At 45.2% G+C, this 16,425-nt stretch overlaps 1 protein-coding gene across 2 annotated transcripts in view; it reads left to right on the top strand.

The window, feature by feature from the left end:
• TNKS (tankyrase) overlaps positions 1-16,425 on the top strand; it is a 315,565-nt gene that overhangs the window by 267,544 nt on the left and 31,596 nt on the right. For both annotated transcript variants that reach the window (XM_077476246.1, XM_077476244.1), the window contains exon 18: positions 5,763-5,951. In XM_077476246.1, coding sequence (XP_077332372.1) covers positions 5,763-5,951 — 189 coding nt within the window. The remainder of the gene's footprint in view (positions 1-5,762; positions 5,952-16,425) is intronic.

Below are 16,425 nucleotides of genomic sequence, written 5' to 3'. Positions count from 1 at the left end.
GTAAAATAGTTACAAAAATGTGAGGGGAGTACTCACTTTTGTGAGATACTGTAACTGTTCTGGAAAACCATTAAATCAGTGGGTTTTAGTTTTTGCTAATAGGCAGGCCCAGCCCTGCAGCTATCTATTGCCACTCTGTCAGTTGCCAAGACTATAGCCTGGTACACACTATCCGTTTTTTTTCCGTTCAAGCGGGTTAAAGTTGAGCCGGAGCCACTTTACTAACTGTGCAAAGTTAGAATAGCAAACTCCCCGCTAAGCGAACAGACCGACATACACATGGGCCAAATGTTTCCCAACAATTGGCCCCTGTGTACAGGGCTTAAGACAAACTGAACCGGAGAATTCAAAAGCAAAACGTTCTCCTTCTATAGATAATCCTGTTCTCTCTGCTAGACTACAGCCCTGGCCTTTAACTCTACCATTCTGTGTAGATGCCATGGAAAATTAGACTCGAGCCTCCAGAATGTCCTTACTTTCTATGCATTTACATCAAATTTTTTGGCTTCAAGCTTGGTCATAGTTAGTCTGATTGAAAAAAGACAATCCAATTCAACCAATACAAGGGAGAAAAAAAAAAATAAAAAAAAAAATATATATATATATATATATATATATATATATATATATATATATATATATATATATATATATATATACATACACACTCCTATACCCACAGTTGATCCAGAGGAAGGCAATAAATCCCAATAAACCATGATCCAGTTTGCTCCAGCAGGGGAAAAAAAATCCTTCCTGATCCCCCCAAGGGGCATTAGGATGTTCCCTCGATCAATTTTACCTATAAATATTAGTATCCAGTTATATTATGTTTTATCTAGGAAAGAATCCAGGCCTTTCTCAAAACAATGTTTTTAAGAGCATTGGGCAGAAGTTATGTTTGACGTTGCTTCCGCCCTCCAATGCTATGGAGCCGAGCGGGAGCCATCTTTCCTTTACTCGGCATCCAGGCAGTGAGGGGGGAGGAACTGACCGGCTCCGCCGTTGCAGAGACGTCCGGAGTGCGGTGGGAGGGAGCGTCTCACCCACCACCGATTTAAAAGTAAACTCGCGGCGAATCTGCCACAGTGCCCACTTTTATCTGAAAGAGGATGGTCCGCTTTTTTTTTAAATATCAGGGTTATGGCAGCTAGCTGCTGCCATAACAACGGTATTTAACATCAAAGTAGCGACGTATAATGACATCGGCTGGTCCTTAAGTAGGTTTGTTACCGGAAAAAAAAAACTGATTCTGTTCCCTTAAAGCATGTTATACAGCACAGTACATGTGCTGTGTAATTTGGCCCCTTCCATCACCTAAAAACCTAAACCTGGCTGATTCTTGCCTGGCTCTGCCCTTCCCTCTGTAAACTGACCACGGTATATCATGGCTGCTGAGCCCTGACACCGTGGTCAGTTTATGTGCCTCCGTCATCCACAGCCCTGCTCTGTCCTTCTCTTTCCTCCTCTCCCCCCCCCCCCCCCCGCCTGTCTGCTCATGTCAGTGCCCGCCCCCTCCCCTCCTGCTGCTTTCATGACTACTATAAAATACTCCCATCCCCTCTGTAACAAAGCATTGTGTCTCTGTGCCTGTGTTCTATGAAAAAAAAATTACGATGTGTACTTATATCAGAGCGGCTCCCGGCGCTCACGTGACTCGGCTCTCTCTCTCCTTTTTCCCGACCCCCCCGCCTGACATGATTGGGAGTGCTCTGCTCCACCCACTGAAGCTGTCAAATATACATGTAGCGCTACAGCCTGAAAACAGCCTGCTGGAGCTGTCAGCTGGGCAGTGGAGAGAGCCGAGGAGTCACGTGAGTCCCAGGAGACGCTCTGATATAGGTGCAGATTGGCATATTTTGTATATAAAATAGTCACAGGGACACATATTGTTATTTTACAGAGGGGATGGTAGGATTTTATAGTGGTGGCTTAACAACAACTTTAAAGGTTTAGCAACACACTTTTTGTTTTCAGAAAACACTATTCTGCAATGGGAAGTTCCGCTCATTTTAACCACTTAAGGACCGAGCCTCTTTCTGAGATTTGTTGTTTACAAGTTAAAAACTGTTTTTCTTTGCTAGAAAAATACTTAGAAGCATTATGCATTTTTAAAATAAAATGGTGGTCGTTGAAATACTTACCGTATTTGCGCAGCGTTCTTACAAGCTCACTTTTTTTGGAAAAAATTAGACAACAGTAAAGTTAGCCCGATTTTTTTTTTTTTTTTTTTTTTTATATATATTGTGAAAGATAACACCCAGTTAGGCTGAATAAATGTAATTATTGCTCTCGCTCTACCAATCACGGCAACACCTCACATGTGTGGTCTGAACACTATTTTCATATGCGGGCGCTACTCACCTATGTGATTGCTTCTACACGGGAGCTCAGCGAGACGGGGCACGTTTTTAAAAACAAAAATTTTTGTCTTATTTATTTACATTTTTATTTTTTACGCTGTTCTTTTAAAAAAAAAATCACTTTTATTCCTATTACAAGAAATGTAAACATCCCTTGTAATAAAAAAAAAAGCATGACAGGACCTCTTAAATATGAAATCTGGGGTCAAAAAGACCTCAGATCTCATATTTGCACTAAAACTCTGTCCGTTTCCTTTCAGTATTTTGGGTTCTTAAGGGTTATACCTTTTGTTTTATAGATCATTTTGTCATTTAAAAAACCCCCAAAAAAAAGTCCCTTTAAGAGTTATGGGCGGAAGTGACATTTTGACGTCACTAACGCCCTGCAATGATATGGACATGGATATTGTCTTCATGTCAGGCTAGGGAAAGGATCCAATCGCCTCCACTGCTACCGACTGCCCCTCTCTAACCGCTGATAAAAGTGATCTTGCGACAAATCTGCCACAGAGATCACTTTTATCTTGAAGCGGACCGCCCATTGAAGAAGATGATACCGGGGTTATGGCAGTTAGCTGCTGCCATAACGACGATATTCCTCTTCAAAGTACCGACGTGGGCAGTCCGGAAGTGGTTAATTCTCCTCCCCTCCTCTACCATTAACCCAAATGTTTTTTCAATTTTTCAGGGAGCAGGTACTTTGTTTTGACAGGTACTCCCTCCCAGCAGCTACAGTATATGTAGCTGCTGACTTTTTTTTTATTTTTCTGCAAATGGCTGGAGCTCCTATTTAAAGAGGAAGTAAACCCTTCCAAACAACTTGGACCTATAGGTAAGCCTAGATTAAGGCTTACCTGTAGGTCCAAGCAATATCTCCTAAACCTATATGGTTTAGGAGATATTTGCCCGAAAATGGGCACCGCTGTCTACGGCGCATGCGCCGTAGACAGCGGCGCGCAGGCGCACTAAATGCGGCAAATCCAAGAATGGATTTGCCTAACTTGTCGACTCCCGTGCGCATGCGCGGGAGTGACGTCATCGCGGCTTCGCCGTATGGCAGCGGCGGAGCTGCGAGACGCGACTCCCGTGCGCATGCGCGGGAGTGACGTCATCGCGGCTGCGCCGCTGTGATTCGTCGGAGCTGCGAGACGCCACCAGCAACATGGATGCGGCGGACTACAGGGGACAGCGGCGACTTCGCTGGCTCCTGTGTCAGGTAAGTGACACATAATGAGCTACTATGCGATGCATAGTAGTCCATTATGCTTTACCTTTGCAGGGGAAAAAAGAGGAAGTAAACCCATCAGGGTTTACTTCCTCTTTAAAGAGGAACTGCAGTCGGCTCACATAGTTTGTAATACAAACATCTCTGCCATTTTGAAGCTTCCCTCCAACCACTTTGCATATTTATTTTATATATACTATGATTCTGTACTAGCCAAATATGCTGCAGAAATCTCCCTTTACTGAGTCTGGCTGCAGCCATTTTAACTGTGGGCAGCTGAAGCTGCTGTCTGTTTGCTTCCTGGATTTGCACAGACACACCTTCAGCTCTGCAGCTCTCATTGGTCCTCTTATGACTCACCCCCTCCCTTCCTGGCAAACTCTCAGGAGAGTGAGGGAGAGCTGTGCATAATGTCATAAGCCTAGGCTTTTTTTCGGACAAGAAACAGGAAGTGAACCTTAAAAAGCATTTACTGTCAGGAAATAAAACTGTTTTACTATCCAAAGTTAAAACAACAAGGGCAGAGGATTTAATAGATGGAAAGATTAAAAAATGACTGACGTTCCGCTTTAAGTCAGCTGAAGACTCCATGTGTGCTTGCAATCTAAATCAATTTGTAAATGGCCAATGATAAGTGGCACATGGCAAAGACATTATAGTAAACAATACAAAATGTATAATGCACTGTATCCAGCACCAAAACTTGATTGAAGTGATTTAACATTAAAAACAGGATGTAAATGTTTGCAGCACAAACTTGTAAATATTTAAACAGATATACAGTATATGCACTAAGTGTAACTAATATGACTGTATTGAATGATCCCATTTCATTATAATTTTGAAGAAGTTTACTGTTTCTGTGAAATAATTGTATGTTTTATGTTGCACCTTTAAGTCAGGGGTAGCCAACCTGGGGCCCTCCAGCTGTTGCGGAACTACATTTCCCATAAGGCATTGCAAGGCTGGCAGCTACAATAACTCCCAGGGGCATGATGGGACTTGTAGTTCTGCAAAAGCTGGAGGGCCACAGGTTGCCTACCCCTGCTTTAAGTTGTATAATGTTCTCAGATAAGAGAAATGGGTAAGCAATAATTAGTGGATGTATTTAATAATTTAAGCAGCTCCCAGTTTTATAATGGTTAAATGTGTAGCAGGACAGATTCGATTTTACACTGCTGGTGAATGACCAAGAGGAGAATTATTCCCTCTCCCCATCTCTGTCAGCATAAAAAGGACCAGCTGGTTTAGTAGGTTACACACAGACTGCCAAAAATCGTGCAGGCTGTTATAGAATTTAAACAGCATCATTTGCTAAATGAAATCCAATTATTGAATTGTTTGTAAAATAAAATCTCATAAATAAGTGTTGGTTTATTTCAACAGAGAGCAGTTTGGCCCAACATACTATGTCAGTAAATACATTAAAGGGTGACTACTTTTGTGGGAAAAAAATAGCAAATAAAAAAAAATATAGCGTATACAATTGTGACACAAAACCTATTGTAATTGAATGTTAATAAAATGAACTTTGCTTCTCAATCTGCAGCTCTGTAATTTTCTGTAAAATACAATGCAATATGGCTACCTGGAGGTGTTCTGTACACAGAATGTGTATAGAACGCCCCAGAGAAATGTTTCCTGCGTGTGTGTTTGGATTACTATTTTGCACTAGGATACAAGTCAGATTTTGGGCAACCTCTGCAACACAAATGTCATTTTTGGTAAGATGCTCCCAGAGAGAAATCACATCTAAAGAGATGTGCAAACCCTAACACTTTCCTCATTAGAACGCTGCAAGTGCAGCAGCTAATTGATAATTATCAAATCACTCCCATTCACATGGACACAAACAGCTATTTCTTCAGAATAGCAAAAGGTAGAAATCTGCAATAACATTTGTTAAAGTCCTTGCAATATAAATAGATCACCCAGAGGGGAATGTTTTTTTATTAGCAAAAGTGGAGTTTTCTATAATGTATCAAAAAAAAAAAAAAGTTCACAGAAAAAGTGCCCAGTGGTCAATGCAGTGATACAAGCATGCAGCATTATTGCAGTTCTTCCCACTTCATTGCCTTCAACCCCCAAAATGTTTGATGATCCACTTTAAATCGTATGCAGAACCAAGTACATTAATTAAGTACTAAACAACGTATTTCTTTCTTTCTTTCCAGCATGTTGATATTGCAGCTTTGTTGATAAAATACAACACTTGTGTAAATGCCACAGATAAATGGGCATTCACTCCTCTCCATGAAGCAGCTCAGAAAGGAAGGACGCAACTATGTGCTTTACTTTTGGCCCATGGTGCAGATCCCACAATGAAGAACCAGGAAAGCCAGACGCCATTAGATTTAGCTACAGTACGTATTACTCATGTATAATTATTACTTTTGGTTATAAGTTGAAAATGTGACCTATTTACAGACCTTGGTATTTACATTAAGTGCCATTGTAGGCAAATATAGAGCTGTTCTCAGTGCTTAGAAATGCAGCATTCAAGTTTTTGAGATTATTCATAAGCTGCTTGTCATTTGTCAAGAACCTTCGGGTGCTTTCAATGAGACTCTGTGCACCTCTGAGTAGGCAGTAGGTCCTCTGGCTTTTTTAAGCTTGGGAACAGATTTTGTGAGTAGCTGCTGTAAACCTGTAAAGCCGGGTCTACATGGGTCAGTTTTTTTTTTTTGATCAGTCAGAGGACTGTTTAAAAAAATTCCACGTATTTCCTCATCCACACAATTGAGGTGGATATAGGAATACTCCCGCTGTGTTATTGTATTCTGACAATGGGGACTCCTCTGCTATCAGAATACACTGATCAGTGCTGCAGCCAATTTCTGCAGCAGTGATTGAACAAAAATTTTCCAACGAACACATTTGTGAGATGTTCTCATGAACTGGAACAGCCATATTTGGATCATAAATTCAGCCGGTCCCTGCTCAACCAGCTGAATTTCAATGCATCTATATCCAGCTTAATGTGTTGCTAAACCCACAACAGTAAAATGTGGAACCTAAGGGGTTAATGCTGTGCATTGTGTAAAAAGGCAGTTTTATCCTGTCTCTAATCCTCCCCTTCTTCAGCCCCCAAACCATCTCCTTATAGAACAGAGCCTTGGGGCCACTCTGCACATGCTCAGTTTGGTGTGTTTTCAAAAAAATGGGTTTTTTAATTTGGGGAAGGTGCATGTGATTAGGACAGGGCCAATCATCACTGTCCAGCGAAAGGGTAAGGGGTCATGCACCCTCCAAGGACAGTCAGAGTTGAATGAAAACTCCTCCAAGCTTTAACCAGTGCTCGGTCAGACACTTGAAGAAGTCATAAGACTACTATAAACTGCTGATGAGAAAAAGTATTTAGCAGTTTATATTTACCAGACCAGAGATGGTGAATACAGGTCCTGGGTTTGGTAACGCTTTAAGCCTCCGGATATCCCATCAGTAGTCATTTTAGAAGTGCTTGATAAGCAACTGCCGTTGAACTAAAAGACACAGTAGCCCCTTATACTGGTTTCTAGGATGGTTTCCTTGCTTCCTAATTCAAGTTCATATGTTGAAGCCTGAAGTCCAGTTTAGTTGAGCACAGATCAGCAGTTAATAGATAGATTATGTTTTGAATGGTTCAGCAGGGACTGGCCGAGATTTGATCCATCAATGGGCAGGCTGGTTGTACAGAAGTGGATCCATTGTTTGATTTCAGTACAACCAGCCTGTCAGATTTTTTGCATGCAATTTAATGCCGGTGGCTCTAGCCGCTAGCAGGATTCATTGGGAGTGACTTTTCAATTCAATCTGGTCCAATATGTGGATTGTTTTTTGGTTGCTTTCTCAGTTGTGGCCTTCAGAGAATTATATTTTTCTTAACAACACTGCTTGACGCATACGTGTGAATACATGTCTGTAATTTTATTAGAGAGACAAATTTTTATTAATATACTTGTCTCTAACATTCATTGCTGTTCAGACGTTTGTACATCCTGGTTAAATGATGTCAAGTGGATACAAACTTGTGGGTCTAATAAGGATACAAGGTTTCGTGCCATTGCATGGTCCCTGAGGTTTAGCAAGGCTTTTCTTTCCAAGCCCTGTGTGTATGTTTCTAGTCCAAGGTGGGCATTATGTTGGCAATTTACAGAGAAGCTAGAAGGGAACATATAAAATGTGTCCTGCTAGAGAGGGGTGCTTTACAGCTCATTAACCTGTACTGCTCTAGGTAGTAACATTAAATCAACTTAAAGCAGTATTACACCCAAAACAAAAATGGAATATATTGCAGTTTAAGGCTACAATTGCATGAGTGTCTAAATTTAAAAGTTTAGCAGGGTTTAGAAGACTTTTATAAAAGCAACTTGACTTGTACAATGTAAAGTAATCATGTTATTTATACATAACGACTAGCAACATTTTGTTACATTCAGTTGCATTTAGGAAAAGAGGGAAAGAGCTGCATCCAGGGGCGACTTTTCGTTCATATCTGCAGATAAATGCGCGTTGCATTTAGTTTAGCAGCAGTAAATGATGCACTTCCCATTTTCTTCCTGAAATGTTTGTATTCATTCTCATGTTGGTTCTCATTCATCCTTATGTTGATATTCATTCTTTTAGATGTGATCCAACTATAGTTCGTAAGCTGTCAAAGGTGGACATTGACATTCTGATAAAGTTGTAAAATTGATCAGGATAGGCTCTGATTTCCTCATACATCAGGACAAAAATATTCCTTTGTTAGATGCTGGGATGTTAGGGGATGTACCCATCTTCACTTAATTTGCCTCTCTCTCTGCGTCTATCATCTTCTCCTCTCAAGAAGGCACACAATGCCAGCTTTGCTCTCTACTCCGTTTCAATTGCAAAGCTCTATCTCCTTGTTCAGAAAACTACACTCGAAGAGGAGGTGCCTGGGGTATAACATCCCCAAAGAATGGGGTATTGGGGAAAAAAACCTTGGACAGCAGCATAGATGTGTGCATCCTATTGCATTAGGTCATGCACTAGGGATCAACAGATAGCGTTTTTTTTCGCTGCTGATACGATACCGATATTTCGGCAACCTCTCAGGCCGATGGCAGATACTGTCTGCCGATATTCTGTACATTTAACTTAAAAAAATTAACACTTTTTTTTAATCACTGCTATTGCTGTCGTAAGGAATTTAAACATTCCTTGTGACAGTAGTAAGCAGTGACAAGGTACTCTTTATGGAGAGATCGGGGGTCTGTATAACCCCAAACCCCTCCTCTGCACTTGAAAGTATTCAAAACGTCAAGATCAGCTTTTTGAATACTTTCTATTTTTTAAAAATGGCGCCATTTAAGATGCCAGTAATTCGGGAAGTGATGTCATCGCTTCCAGGTTACTAGATCCAAGTATCGGCTTTGTTCAGGTCTTCAGCCAGCTGGCGGACGTGCCGACTGGTTGCTCGGGCCTCCCAGTGGGATGGGAGACCCCAGGGGCAAGCGGTTGGATGCCCCCTCTCGCTGTTTGTGGCTCAGCAGCTGCTCGGCTGTTATTACATCAGTTGTTATTGCAATAAAGCCGACTGTCTGCTCTGAAGAACGGCAGCTGCAGGCATCACCCTGGTAAAACCCCTTGAAGCAATATCAGTAATATCTGTCTAGTTTGCGACCGATACCGATTTTTCAGAAAATTCTGATATCGGCCTTACTGATAATCGGTTGATCCCTATTGTGCACCCCAAAGCTCATACGCACATGCCTTTTTTTGCAGCCTCGGCTGGACTGGACAGTGAATGAATGGGAAGTGCTCTGTGCTGAGCGGCTTCCTGTTCATTTGCAAACGAAGCATAGTAAACAGTTGCTTATGCTTCAGTTGTGAATGGACACAGTGAGCGAGTGTGTTCACTGTGTTCATCTAGAAGAGGAAAGGGTCAGTAAATTACATATTTACTAGCCTCTTCCCCCACTCTCCATCCTGAAATATACGCCGCAGCAGCCAGGGGGAGTGGAGGGAAGCCAGCAGCGCTGTGGGGTGGGGGAGGCAACAAAGTGGGTGAAGCCTGGGCAATAGGGGGAATCGGCACCGCACATAGTGATTAGGGTGTGCTCAGGCACACCTGGCACACTCCCTGTGCACGCCTATGAACAGCAGCAATGTCAGTCTGGGCAGAGGGTAGATGCATTAGCAGATTTAGATGGACTTGACAAACAAATTAGAGCTGAACTCCAGTTTACAATTTTTTAAACGGTTACATCAACAGTTTTTCTCACTTTGGAGAAAAGTTATTACGTAAAATAATAAGAAATTGAACATTGCTAGTACCCCTGTAAATGTTAAATGGTTTGTCTCAACCCTCAAACTGCCACTTTTGCTGAACAACCTAGTCTGTTAACCACTTCAGCCCCGGAAGGATTTACCCCGTCCTGACTATGCCTTTTTTTTTTGCGTTATGGCACTGCGTCGCTTTAACTGACAATTGCGCAGTCGTGCGATGTACCTAAACAACATTTTTTTCCCCCACAATTTTTTCTTTTGGTGGTATTTGATCACCTCTGTGGTTTTTATTTTTTGCGCTATAAACCGAAAAAGAGCGTCAATTTTGAAAAAAACACTATTTTGTACTTTTGCTATAATAAATATTCAAAACAATCTTTTTCCTCAGTTTAGGCCAGTATGTATTCTTCTACATATTATTGGGGGGGGGGGGGGGGGGGGAGAATCGCAATAAGCGTATATTGATTGGTTTGCACAAAAGTTATAGCGTCTACAAAATACGGGATATATTTATTGCATTTTTATTATTGTAATTTTTTTTACTACTAATGGCAATGATTAGCGATTTTTATCGTGACTGCGTCATTGCGACAGACAGATCGGACACTTTTTTGGGACCAGTGACATTTATACAACGGTCACCGCTAAAAATAGCCATTGGTAACTGTATAAATGCCATTGGCAGGGAAGGGGTTAACACTAGAGGGCGATCAAGGAGTTAACTGTGTTCCCTAGGTGTGTTCAAACTGTGGGAGGGATGGGACTGACTAGGGGAGGAGACCGATCAGTGTTCCTACTTAGTAGGAGCACACGATCTGTCTCTACTCCCCTGAGAGAACTAGGATTTGTGTGTTTACACACACAGATCCCGGTTCTCGCTCTGTTACGAGCGCTTGTGGGTGCCCGGTGGTCTCCCCTGCTAAAGTGTCTTAAAGAGCCGAGGTACAGCCACGATGGCTCACGCAGGGGAGCCAACCTGCCGCAGTATAACTGTAGCGGCTAGTCCAGCAGCGGTTAAAGGAAGCTGAAAAATAATGGACTTGCCAGTTTGACAGGTGAAAATAAAGGAATGAAAAGCCTAAAAAAGTACTCCTTGTTTTTGTGTCTAATGCTGCTTTCAATGTTTTACCTGTTGGCACGGCCTGCATGCAAATATGCGGCTGGCAGATGGGCCTTGGTGCTGAGCAGCCGCATATTTGTGTGAATTGGTGTGAATATAGCTATGCTGAGGTGAGTGCTCCCAGCTAACGGTCAGCTCCCGATCACTTGCCATCGGGAGTTTTCCGATCATGCGACCGCTGTGATTGGCTGTCACAGCACTCATATGATTTAAAAGCTCCCTATGGCACATGATCATAAACCTCGCACTGTCTACCGACATCCTTAACCACTTAGAGAGCCGTGAGGCGCCAGCTCCAAAGGGTTATTTGATCAGCTTGTACAAATGCTTATCTTTGACGTAGACTAGTCTCAATATTCTTGTATAGTAAATGTGATTTTTTTTTTTCCACAGAACTTTATAACATTTTATGCCCCACTGAGCTGTTAGGCAGTCTTAGGCGGCGTACACACGCGGGGACTGTCTGCCGAAACTAAGTTCGTCAAACAGTCCGCTCAAACTTTTGAATGAACGAACACGCCCACACACGGCACTTTTTGAGCGGACAAATACGGCAAACTTTGTTCGTCGTACTAAGTCCGCGCAACTTTTGAAATGAGCGGACTCGCCCACACACGAGGCAACAGTCCGCTCATTTCGAGCGCGTGTGCAGGTAGGCGGGGCCCGCGAAGGAGACGTCGCGGGCTCCGCCGCCTGGAATGGACTTAAAGGGGAACCCCAACGCCGAAAAAAATCGGCGTGGGGGTCCCCCCAAAGTCCACAACAGACCCTTGTCCGAGCACGCTACCCCGCCGGCCAGGAAAGGGGGGCGAGCGAGCGCGCCCCCCCTCCTGAGCCGTACCAGGCCGCGTGCCCTCAACATGGGGGGTGCCTTGGGGAAGGGGGGCCGCGCGGCCCCCCCACCCCAAAGCACCTTGTCCCCATGTTGATGAGGACAAGGGCCTCTTCCCGACAACCCTGGCCGTTGGTTGTCGGGGTCTGCGGGCGGGGGGCTTATCGGAATCCGGGAGCCCCCTTTAATAAGGGGGCCCCCGGATACCGGCCCCCCACCCTATGTGAATGAGTATGGGGTACAATGTACCCCTACCCATTCACCTGTAAAATAAAAGTACCCAAAAAAACACAACACACGAGATAAAATATTTTATTGCACAGCTCCAGGGGTCTTCCGTCTTCGGGGGTCTTCTCGCCGGACTCCTCCGCTATCTTCTTGTAGCTCTTTTGCTAGCGGAGGAGTCCGGCTTTCTTCCTCCCCGCCGCCGGCCTCTTCTCCCGACTTCGGGGGTCTTGTCCCCCTCTTCGGTTCTTCTGCCGGGCCACCGCGCCTTCTTATAGCTCTTTTGCAGGCGGTGGCCCGGTCTTCTGTCGCCGCTGTCGTCGCCGCCTTCCGTTCTTGTTCTTCGTCTTGTTCTTCTTGTTCTTCTCCAGGAGATGTTGACACGTCGCTCTCTCCGGCCAGAATGCCAGAGCCGCGCTGAGCGGCCACTTATATAGTGACAATGGGGCGGTGTCACATGGTATATGTCACATGGGTTGGTCACATGGGTTGATGTCACATGGGGACTATGACATCGTAAGGGGGCGGGGTCACCATGTGACCAACCCATGTGACATATACCATGTGACACCGCCCCATTGTCACTATATAAGTGGCCGCTCAGCGCGGCTCTGGCATTCCGGCCGGAGAGAGCGACGTGTCAACATCTCCTGGAGAAGAACAAGAAGAACAAGAACGTAAGGCGGCGGCGACAGAAGACCGGGCCACCGCCTGCAAAAGAGCTATAAGAAGGCGCGGTGGCCCGGCAGAAGAACCGAAGAGGGGGGACAAGACCCCCGAAGTCGGGAGAAGAGGCCGGCGGCGGGGAGGAAGAAAGCCGGACTCCTAAGCTAGCAAAAGAGCTACAAGAAGATAGCGGAGGAGTCCGGCGAGAAGACCCCCGAAGACGGAAGACCCCCGGAGCTGTGCAATAAAATATTTTATCTCGTGTGTTGTGTTTTTTTGGGTACTTTTATTTTACAGGTGAATGGGTAGGGGTACATTGTACCCCATACTCATTCACATAGGGTGGAGGGCCGGTATCCGGGGGCCCCCTTATTAAAGGGGGCTCCCGGATTCCGATAAGCCCCCCGCCCGCAGACCCCGACAACCAACGGCCAGGGTTGTCGGGAAGAGGCCCTTGTCCTCATCAACATGGGGACAAGGTGCTTTGGGGTGGGGGGGCCGTGCGGCCCCCCCTTCCCCAAGGCACCCCCCATGTTGAGGGCACGCGGCCTGGTACGGCTCAGGAGGGGGGGCGCGCTCGCTCGCCCCCCTTTCCTGGCCGGCCGGGTAGCGTGCTCGGACAAGGGTCTGTTGTGGACTTTGGGGGGACCCCCACGCCGATTTTTTTTTCAGCGTTGGGGTTCCCCTTTAAGTCCATTCCAGGCGGCGGAGCCCGCGACGTCTCCGTCGCGGGCCCCGCCTACCTGCACACGCGCTCGAAATGAGCAGACTTCCCTCCGAGCGGGAACAGTTTGCTCATTTCGAAAGTAGCCTACACACGGGCGGACTGTTCGCTCAAACCAAGTTTCAGCGGACAGTTTTTCGGAATTTCCGAAAAACTTTGTTCGTCAAACTGTCCGCTGAAACTGTCCGCTGAAGCCCCACACACGAGCGGACTGTCCGCTGAAACACTGTTCAGCGGACAAAGTTGAGCCAACAGTCTGCCCGTGTGTACGCGGCCTTAGGTGTATCATACTTTTTCATCAACGTGTTTACATTTCATACTGGTGTAACTATGAAGAAATGTAATATAATTCCAACTTCTGATTAAGAGCATGTGGTCCAGACAGTTGATTCAGCATGTCTTTAATTGCCATATCAAACATTTTGGTGCTAAGTTAACAATAATAATCATACTTGTTCTGTGCAACAGTTTTGTACAGAGCTGCCTCTTCTTCTGGTGTTCCCCACCAGTGTTTTCTGCCCCTCCTTTTTCTCTGAGTGCTTCCATAGCAATCTGGAAGGAAGTAAGGCCGCGTACACACGCGTGGACTGTTCGCCCAACTTTGTCCGCTGAACAGTGTTTCGGCAAACAGTCCGCTCGTGTGTGGGCTTTCAGCGGACAGTTTCAGTGAACAGTCCGCTGAACAAGGTTTTTCGGAAATTCCGAAAAACTGTCCGCTGAAACTTTGTTTCAGCGAACAGTCCCCTCGTGTGTAGGCTTGTTCGTCAAACTAAGTTCCGCGCATGCTCAGAAAGGATTTACACGCCGAAAGTTATAATGCAGTGTATAGGACGTCGTATTTTTCGTCCCGTCGTACGTGCCGTTCACGTCATCGCGCACGGTTTCAGCAAACTGTTCGTTCGTCGTGTGTGGCCATGTCCGTCCATGCTAATTTTGAGCGGACTGTTTGCCGAAACTGTTTGACGGACAAAGTTGGGCGAACAGTCCCCGCGTGTGTACGCGGCCTAAGAGAAGAGCTGCTGCAGACGGGTCATACTGGATCAGGAATGGACTCAAGTAAATGTTTGGGGGGAGAGATCTGGGGTAGCTTCTATTGAAAGTTTTTTTTTTTTTCTACCTTAATGTAGAAATTGCAATAAGCTTAAAAAAAAAAAAAAAATAAAAAAAAAACCTTTGCCTTTGGAACCACTTTTAAGGTTTACCCCCCTCCCTGACCAGGCCATTTTTTGCGATACTGCACTGTGTTGCTTGCGACAATGTAACCAAATAAAATGTATGTCCTCTTTTTCCCACAAATAGAGCTATATTATGGTGGTATTTGATCAGCTCTGCTGTTTTTATTTTTTGCGCTATAAACAAAAAAGGACCGAAAATTTTGAAATTTTTTTTTTTTTTTACGTTCTGCTATGAAACACATCAAATGAATAAAAATGTAAAAAATCTAATTTCTTCATCGATTTAGGCCACTTTGTATTCTGCTACGTTTTTGGTTAACCACTTGCTTACTGGGCACTTAAACCCCCCTCAGTCCCAGACCAATTTTCAGCTTTCAGCGCTGATGCACTTTGAATGACAATTGCGCGGTCATACAACACTGTACCCAAATGAAATTTTTGTCATTTTTTTCCCACAAATAGAGCTTTCTTTTGGTGGTATTTAGTTACAGCTCGGAGTTTTATTTTTTGCTAAACAAACAAAAAAAGATGCAAAAAAAAAATCAAAAAAAAAATCATGTTTTAATAGTTTGTTATACAATTTTGCAAACGGGTCATTTTTCTCCTTCATTGAAGTGCGCTGATTAGGCGGCACTGATGGCTGCATTGGTGGGCACTGATGGCTGCATTGGTGGGCACTGATGGGCTGCATTGGTGGGCACTGATGGGCTGCATTGGTGGGCACTGATAGGCTGCATTGGTGGGCACTGATAGGCTGCACTGGTGGGCACTGATAGGCATAGTTAAGGCGGCACTAATAGGCACAGATAAGGCGGCACCGATCGGCACAGATAAGGCGGCACTGATGGGCAAAGATGGGCACAGATAAGATGGCATGGATGGGTGGCACGGATAAGTGGCACGGATGGGTGGCACGGATGGGCACTGATAGGTACCACTGATAGATGGGACTGATGGGCACTGATAGGTGGCACTGATAGGTGGCTCTGATAGGTGGCACTGCTGGGCACTGATGGGCGGCACTGCTGGGCACTGATGGGCGGCACTGGGGTGCAGCACCTTTGCGGCAGATTGTGGGCACTGTGGGTGGCACTGTGGGTGGCACTGTGGGTGGCACTGTTGGTGGCACTGTTGGTGGCACTGCTGGATGGCACTGTGGGTGGTGCTGTGGGCACTATGGGCACTGCTGGGTGGCACTGATGGGGGGCACTTACTTTCATTCAGGATGGCACTGCGGTGGGCAGGTGGGCACTGGCAGGGGGCAGGTGGTCAGCTGTATTGCTGGCCGTGATCGGGACTGATGTCCCGATCACGGCCGCCGGTGATCGGCTTTTTTTTTCTCTCCTCGCGCTGTCAGCGCGAGGAGGAATAATAGCCGATTACCGGCTCCGTTCTGTCACATGATCAGCTGTCATTGGCTGACAGCTGATCACGTGATAAGGGGTCGGGATCGACCCCTTACACGGATCGGTGATCAGGCGAGTCTCATGGACTCGCCGATCACAGAGCGCGCCGCGCGCGCCCCTCAGGGGGCGCGCAGGCCGCTCGTAACCGGGACGACGTCAATAGACGTAGTCCCGGAAAAGTAGATCCGCGCTAATGCCGTCATTTGGCAATAGCGCGGATCTCAAGTGGTTAAAAAAATCCCAATAATCACATATTGATTGGTTTTCACAAAAGTTATAGTGTCTACAAACTATGGGATAGATTTATGGACTTCTTTTTTTTTTTTTTTACTAGTATTGGTGGCGATCAGCGATTTTTAGCAGGACTGCGACATTGCTGTAGACAAATCTGACACCAAGTGACATTTTTGGGGACCAGTGACAACAATATAGTGATCAGTGCTAAAAAAAAACAATGC

The sequence above is a fragment of the Lithobates pipiens genome, unplaced genomic scaffold, assembly GCF_037356315.1.
Source record: "Lithobates pipiens isolate NorthernLeopardFrog02 unplaced genomic scaffold, aLitPip1_a1.2 Scaffold_13, whole genome shotgun sequence".
Taxonomy (NCBI): Eukaryota; Metazoa; Chordata; class Amphibia; order Anura; family Ranidae; genus Lithobates; species Lithobates pipiens.
The sequence above is the reverse complement of the archived record's forward strand: the minus strand, read 5'-3'. Positions and strand labels throughout refer to the sequence as shown.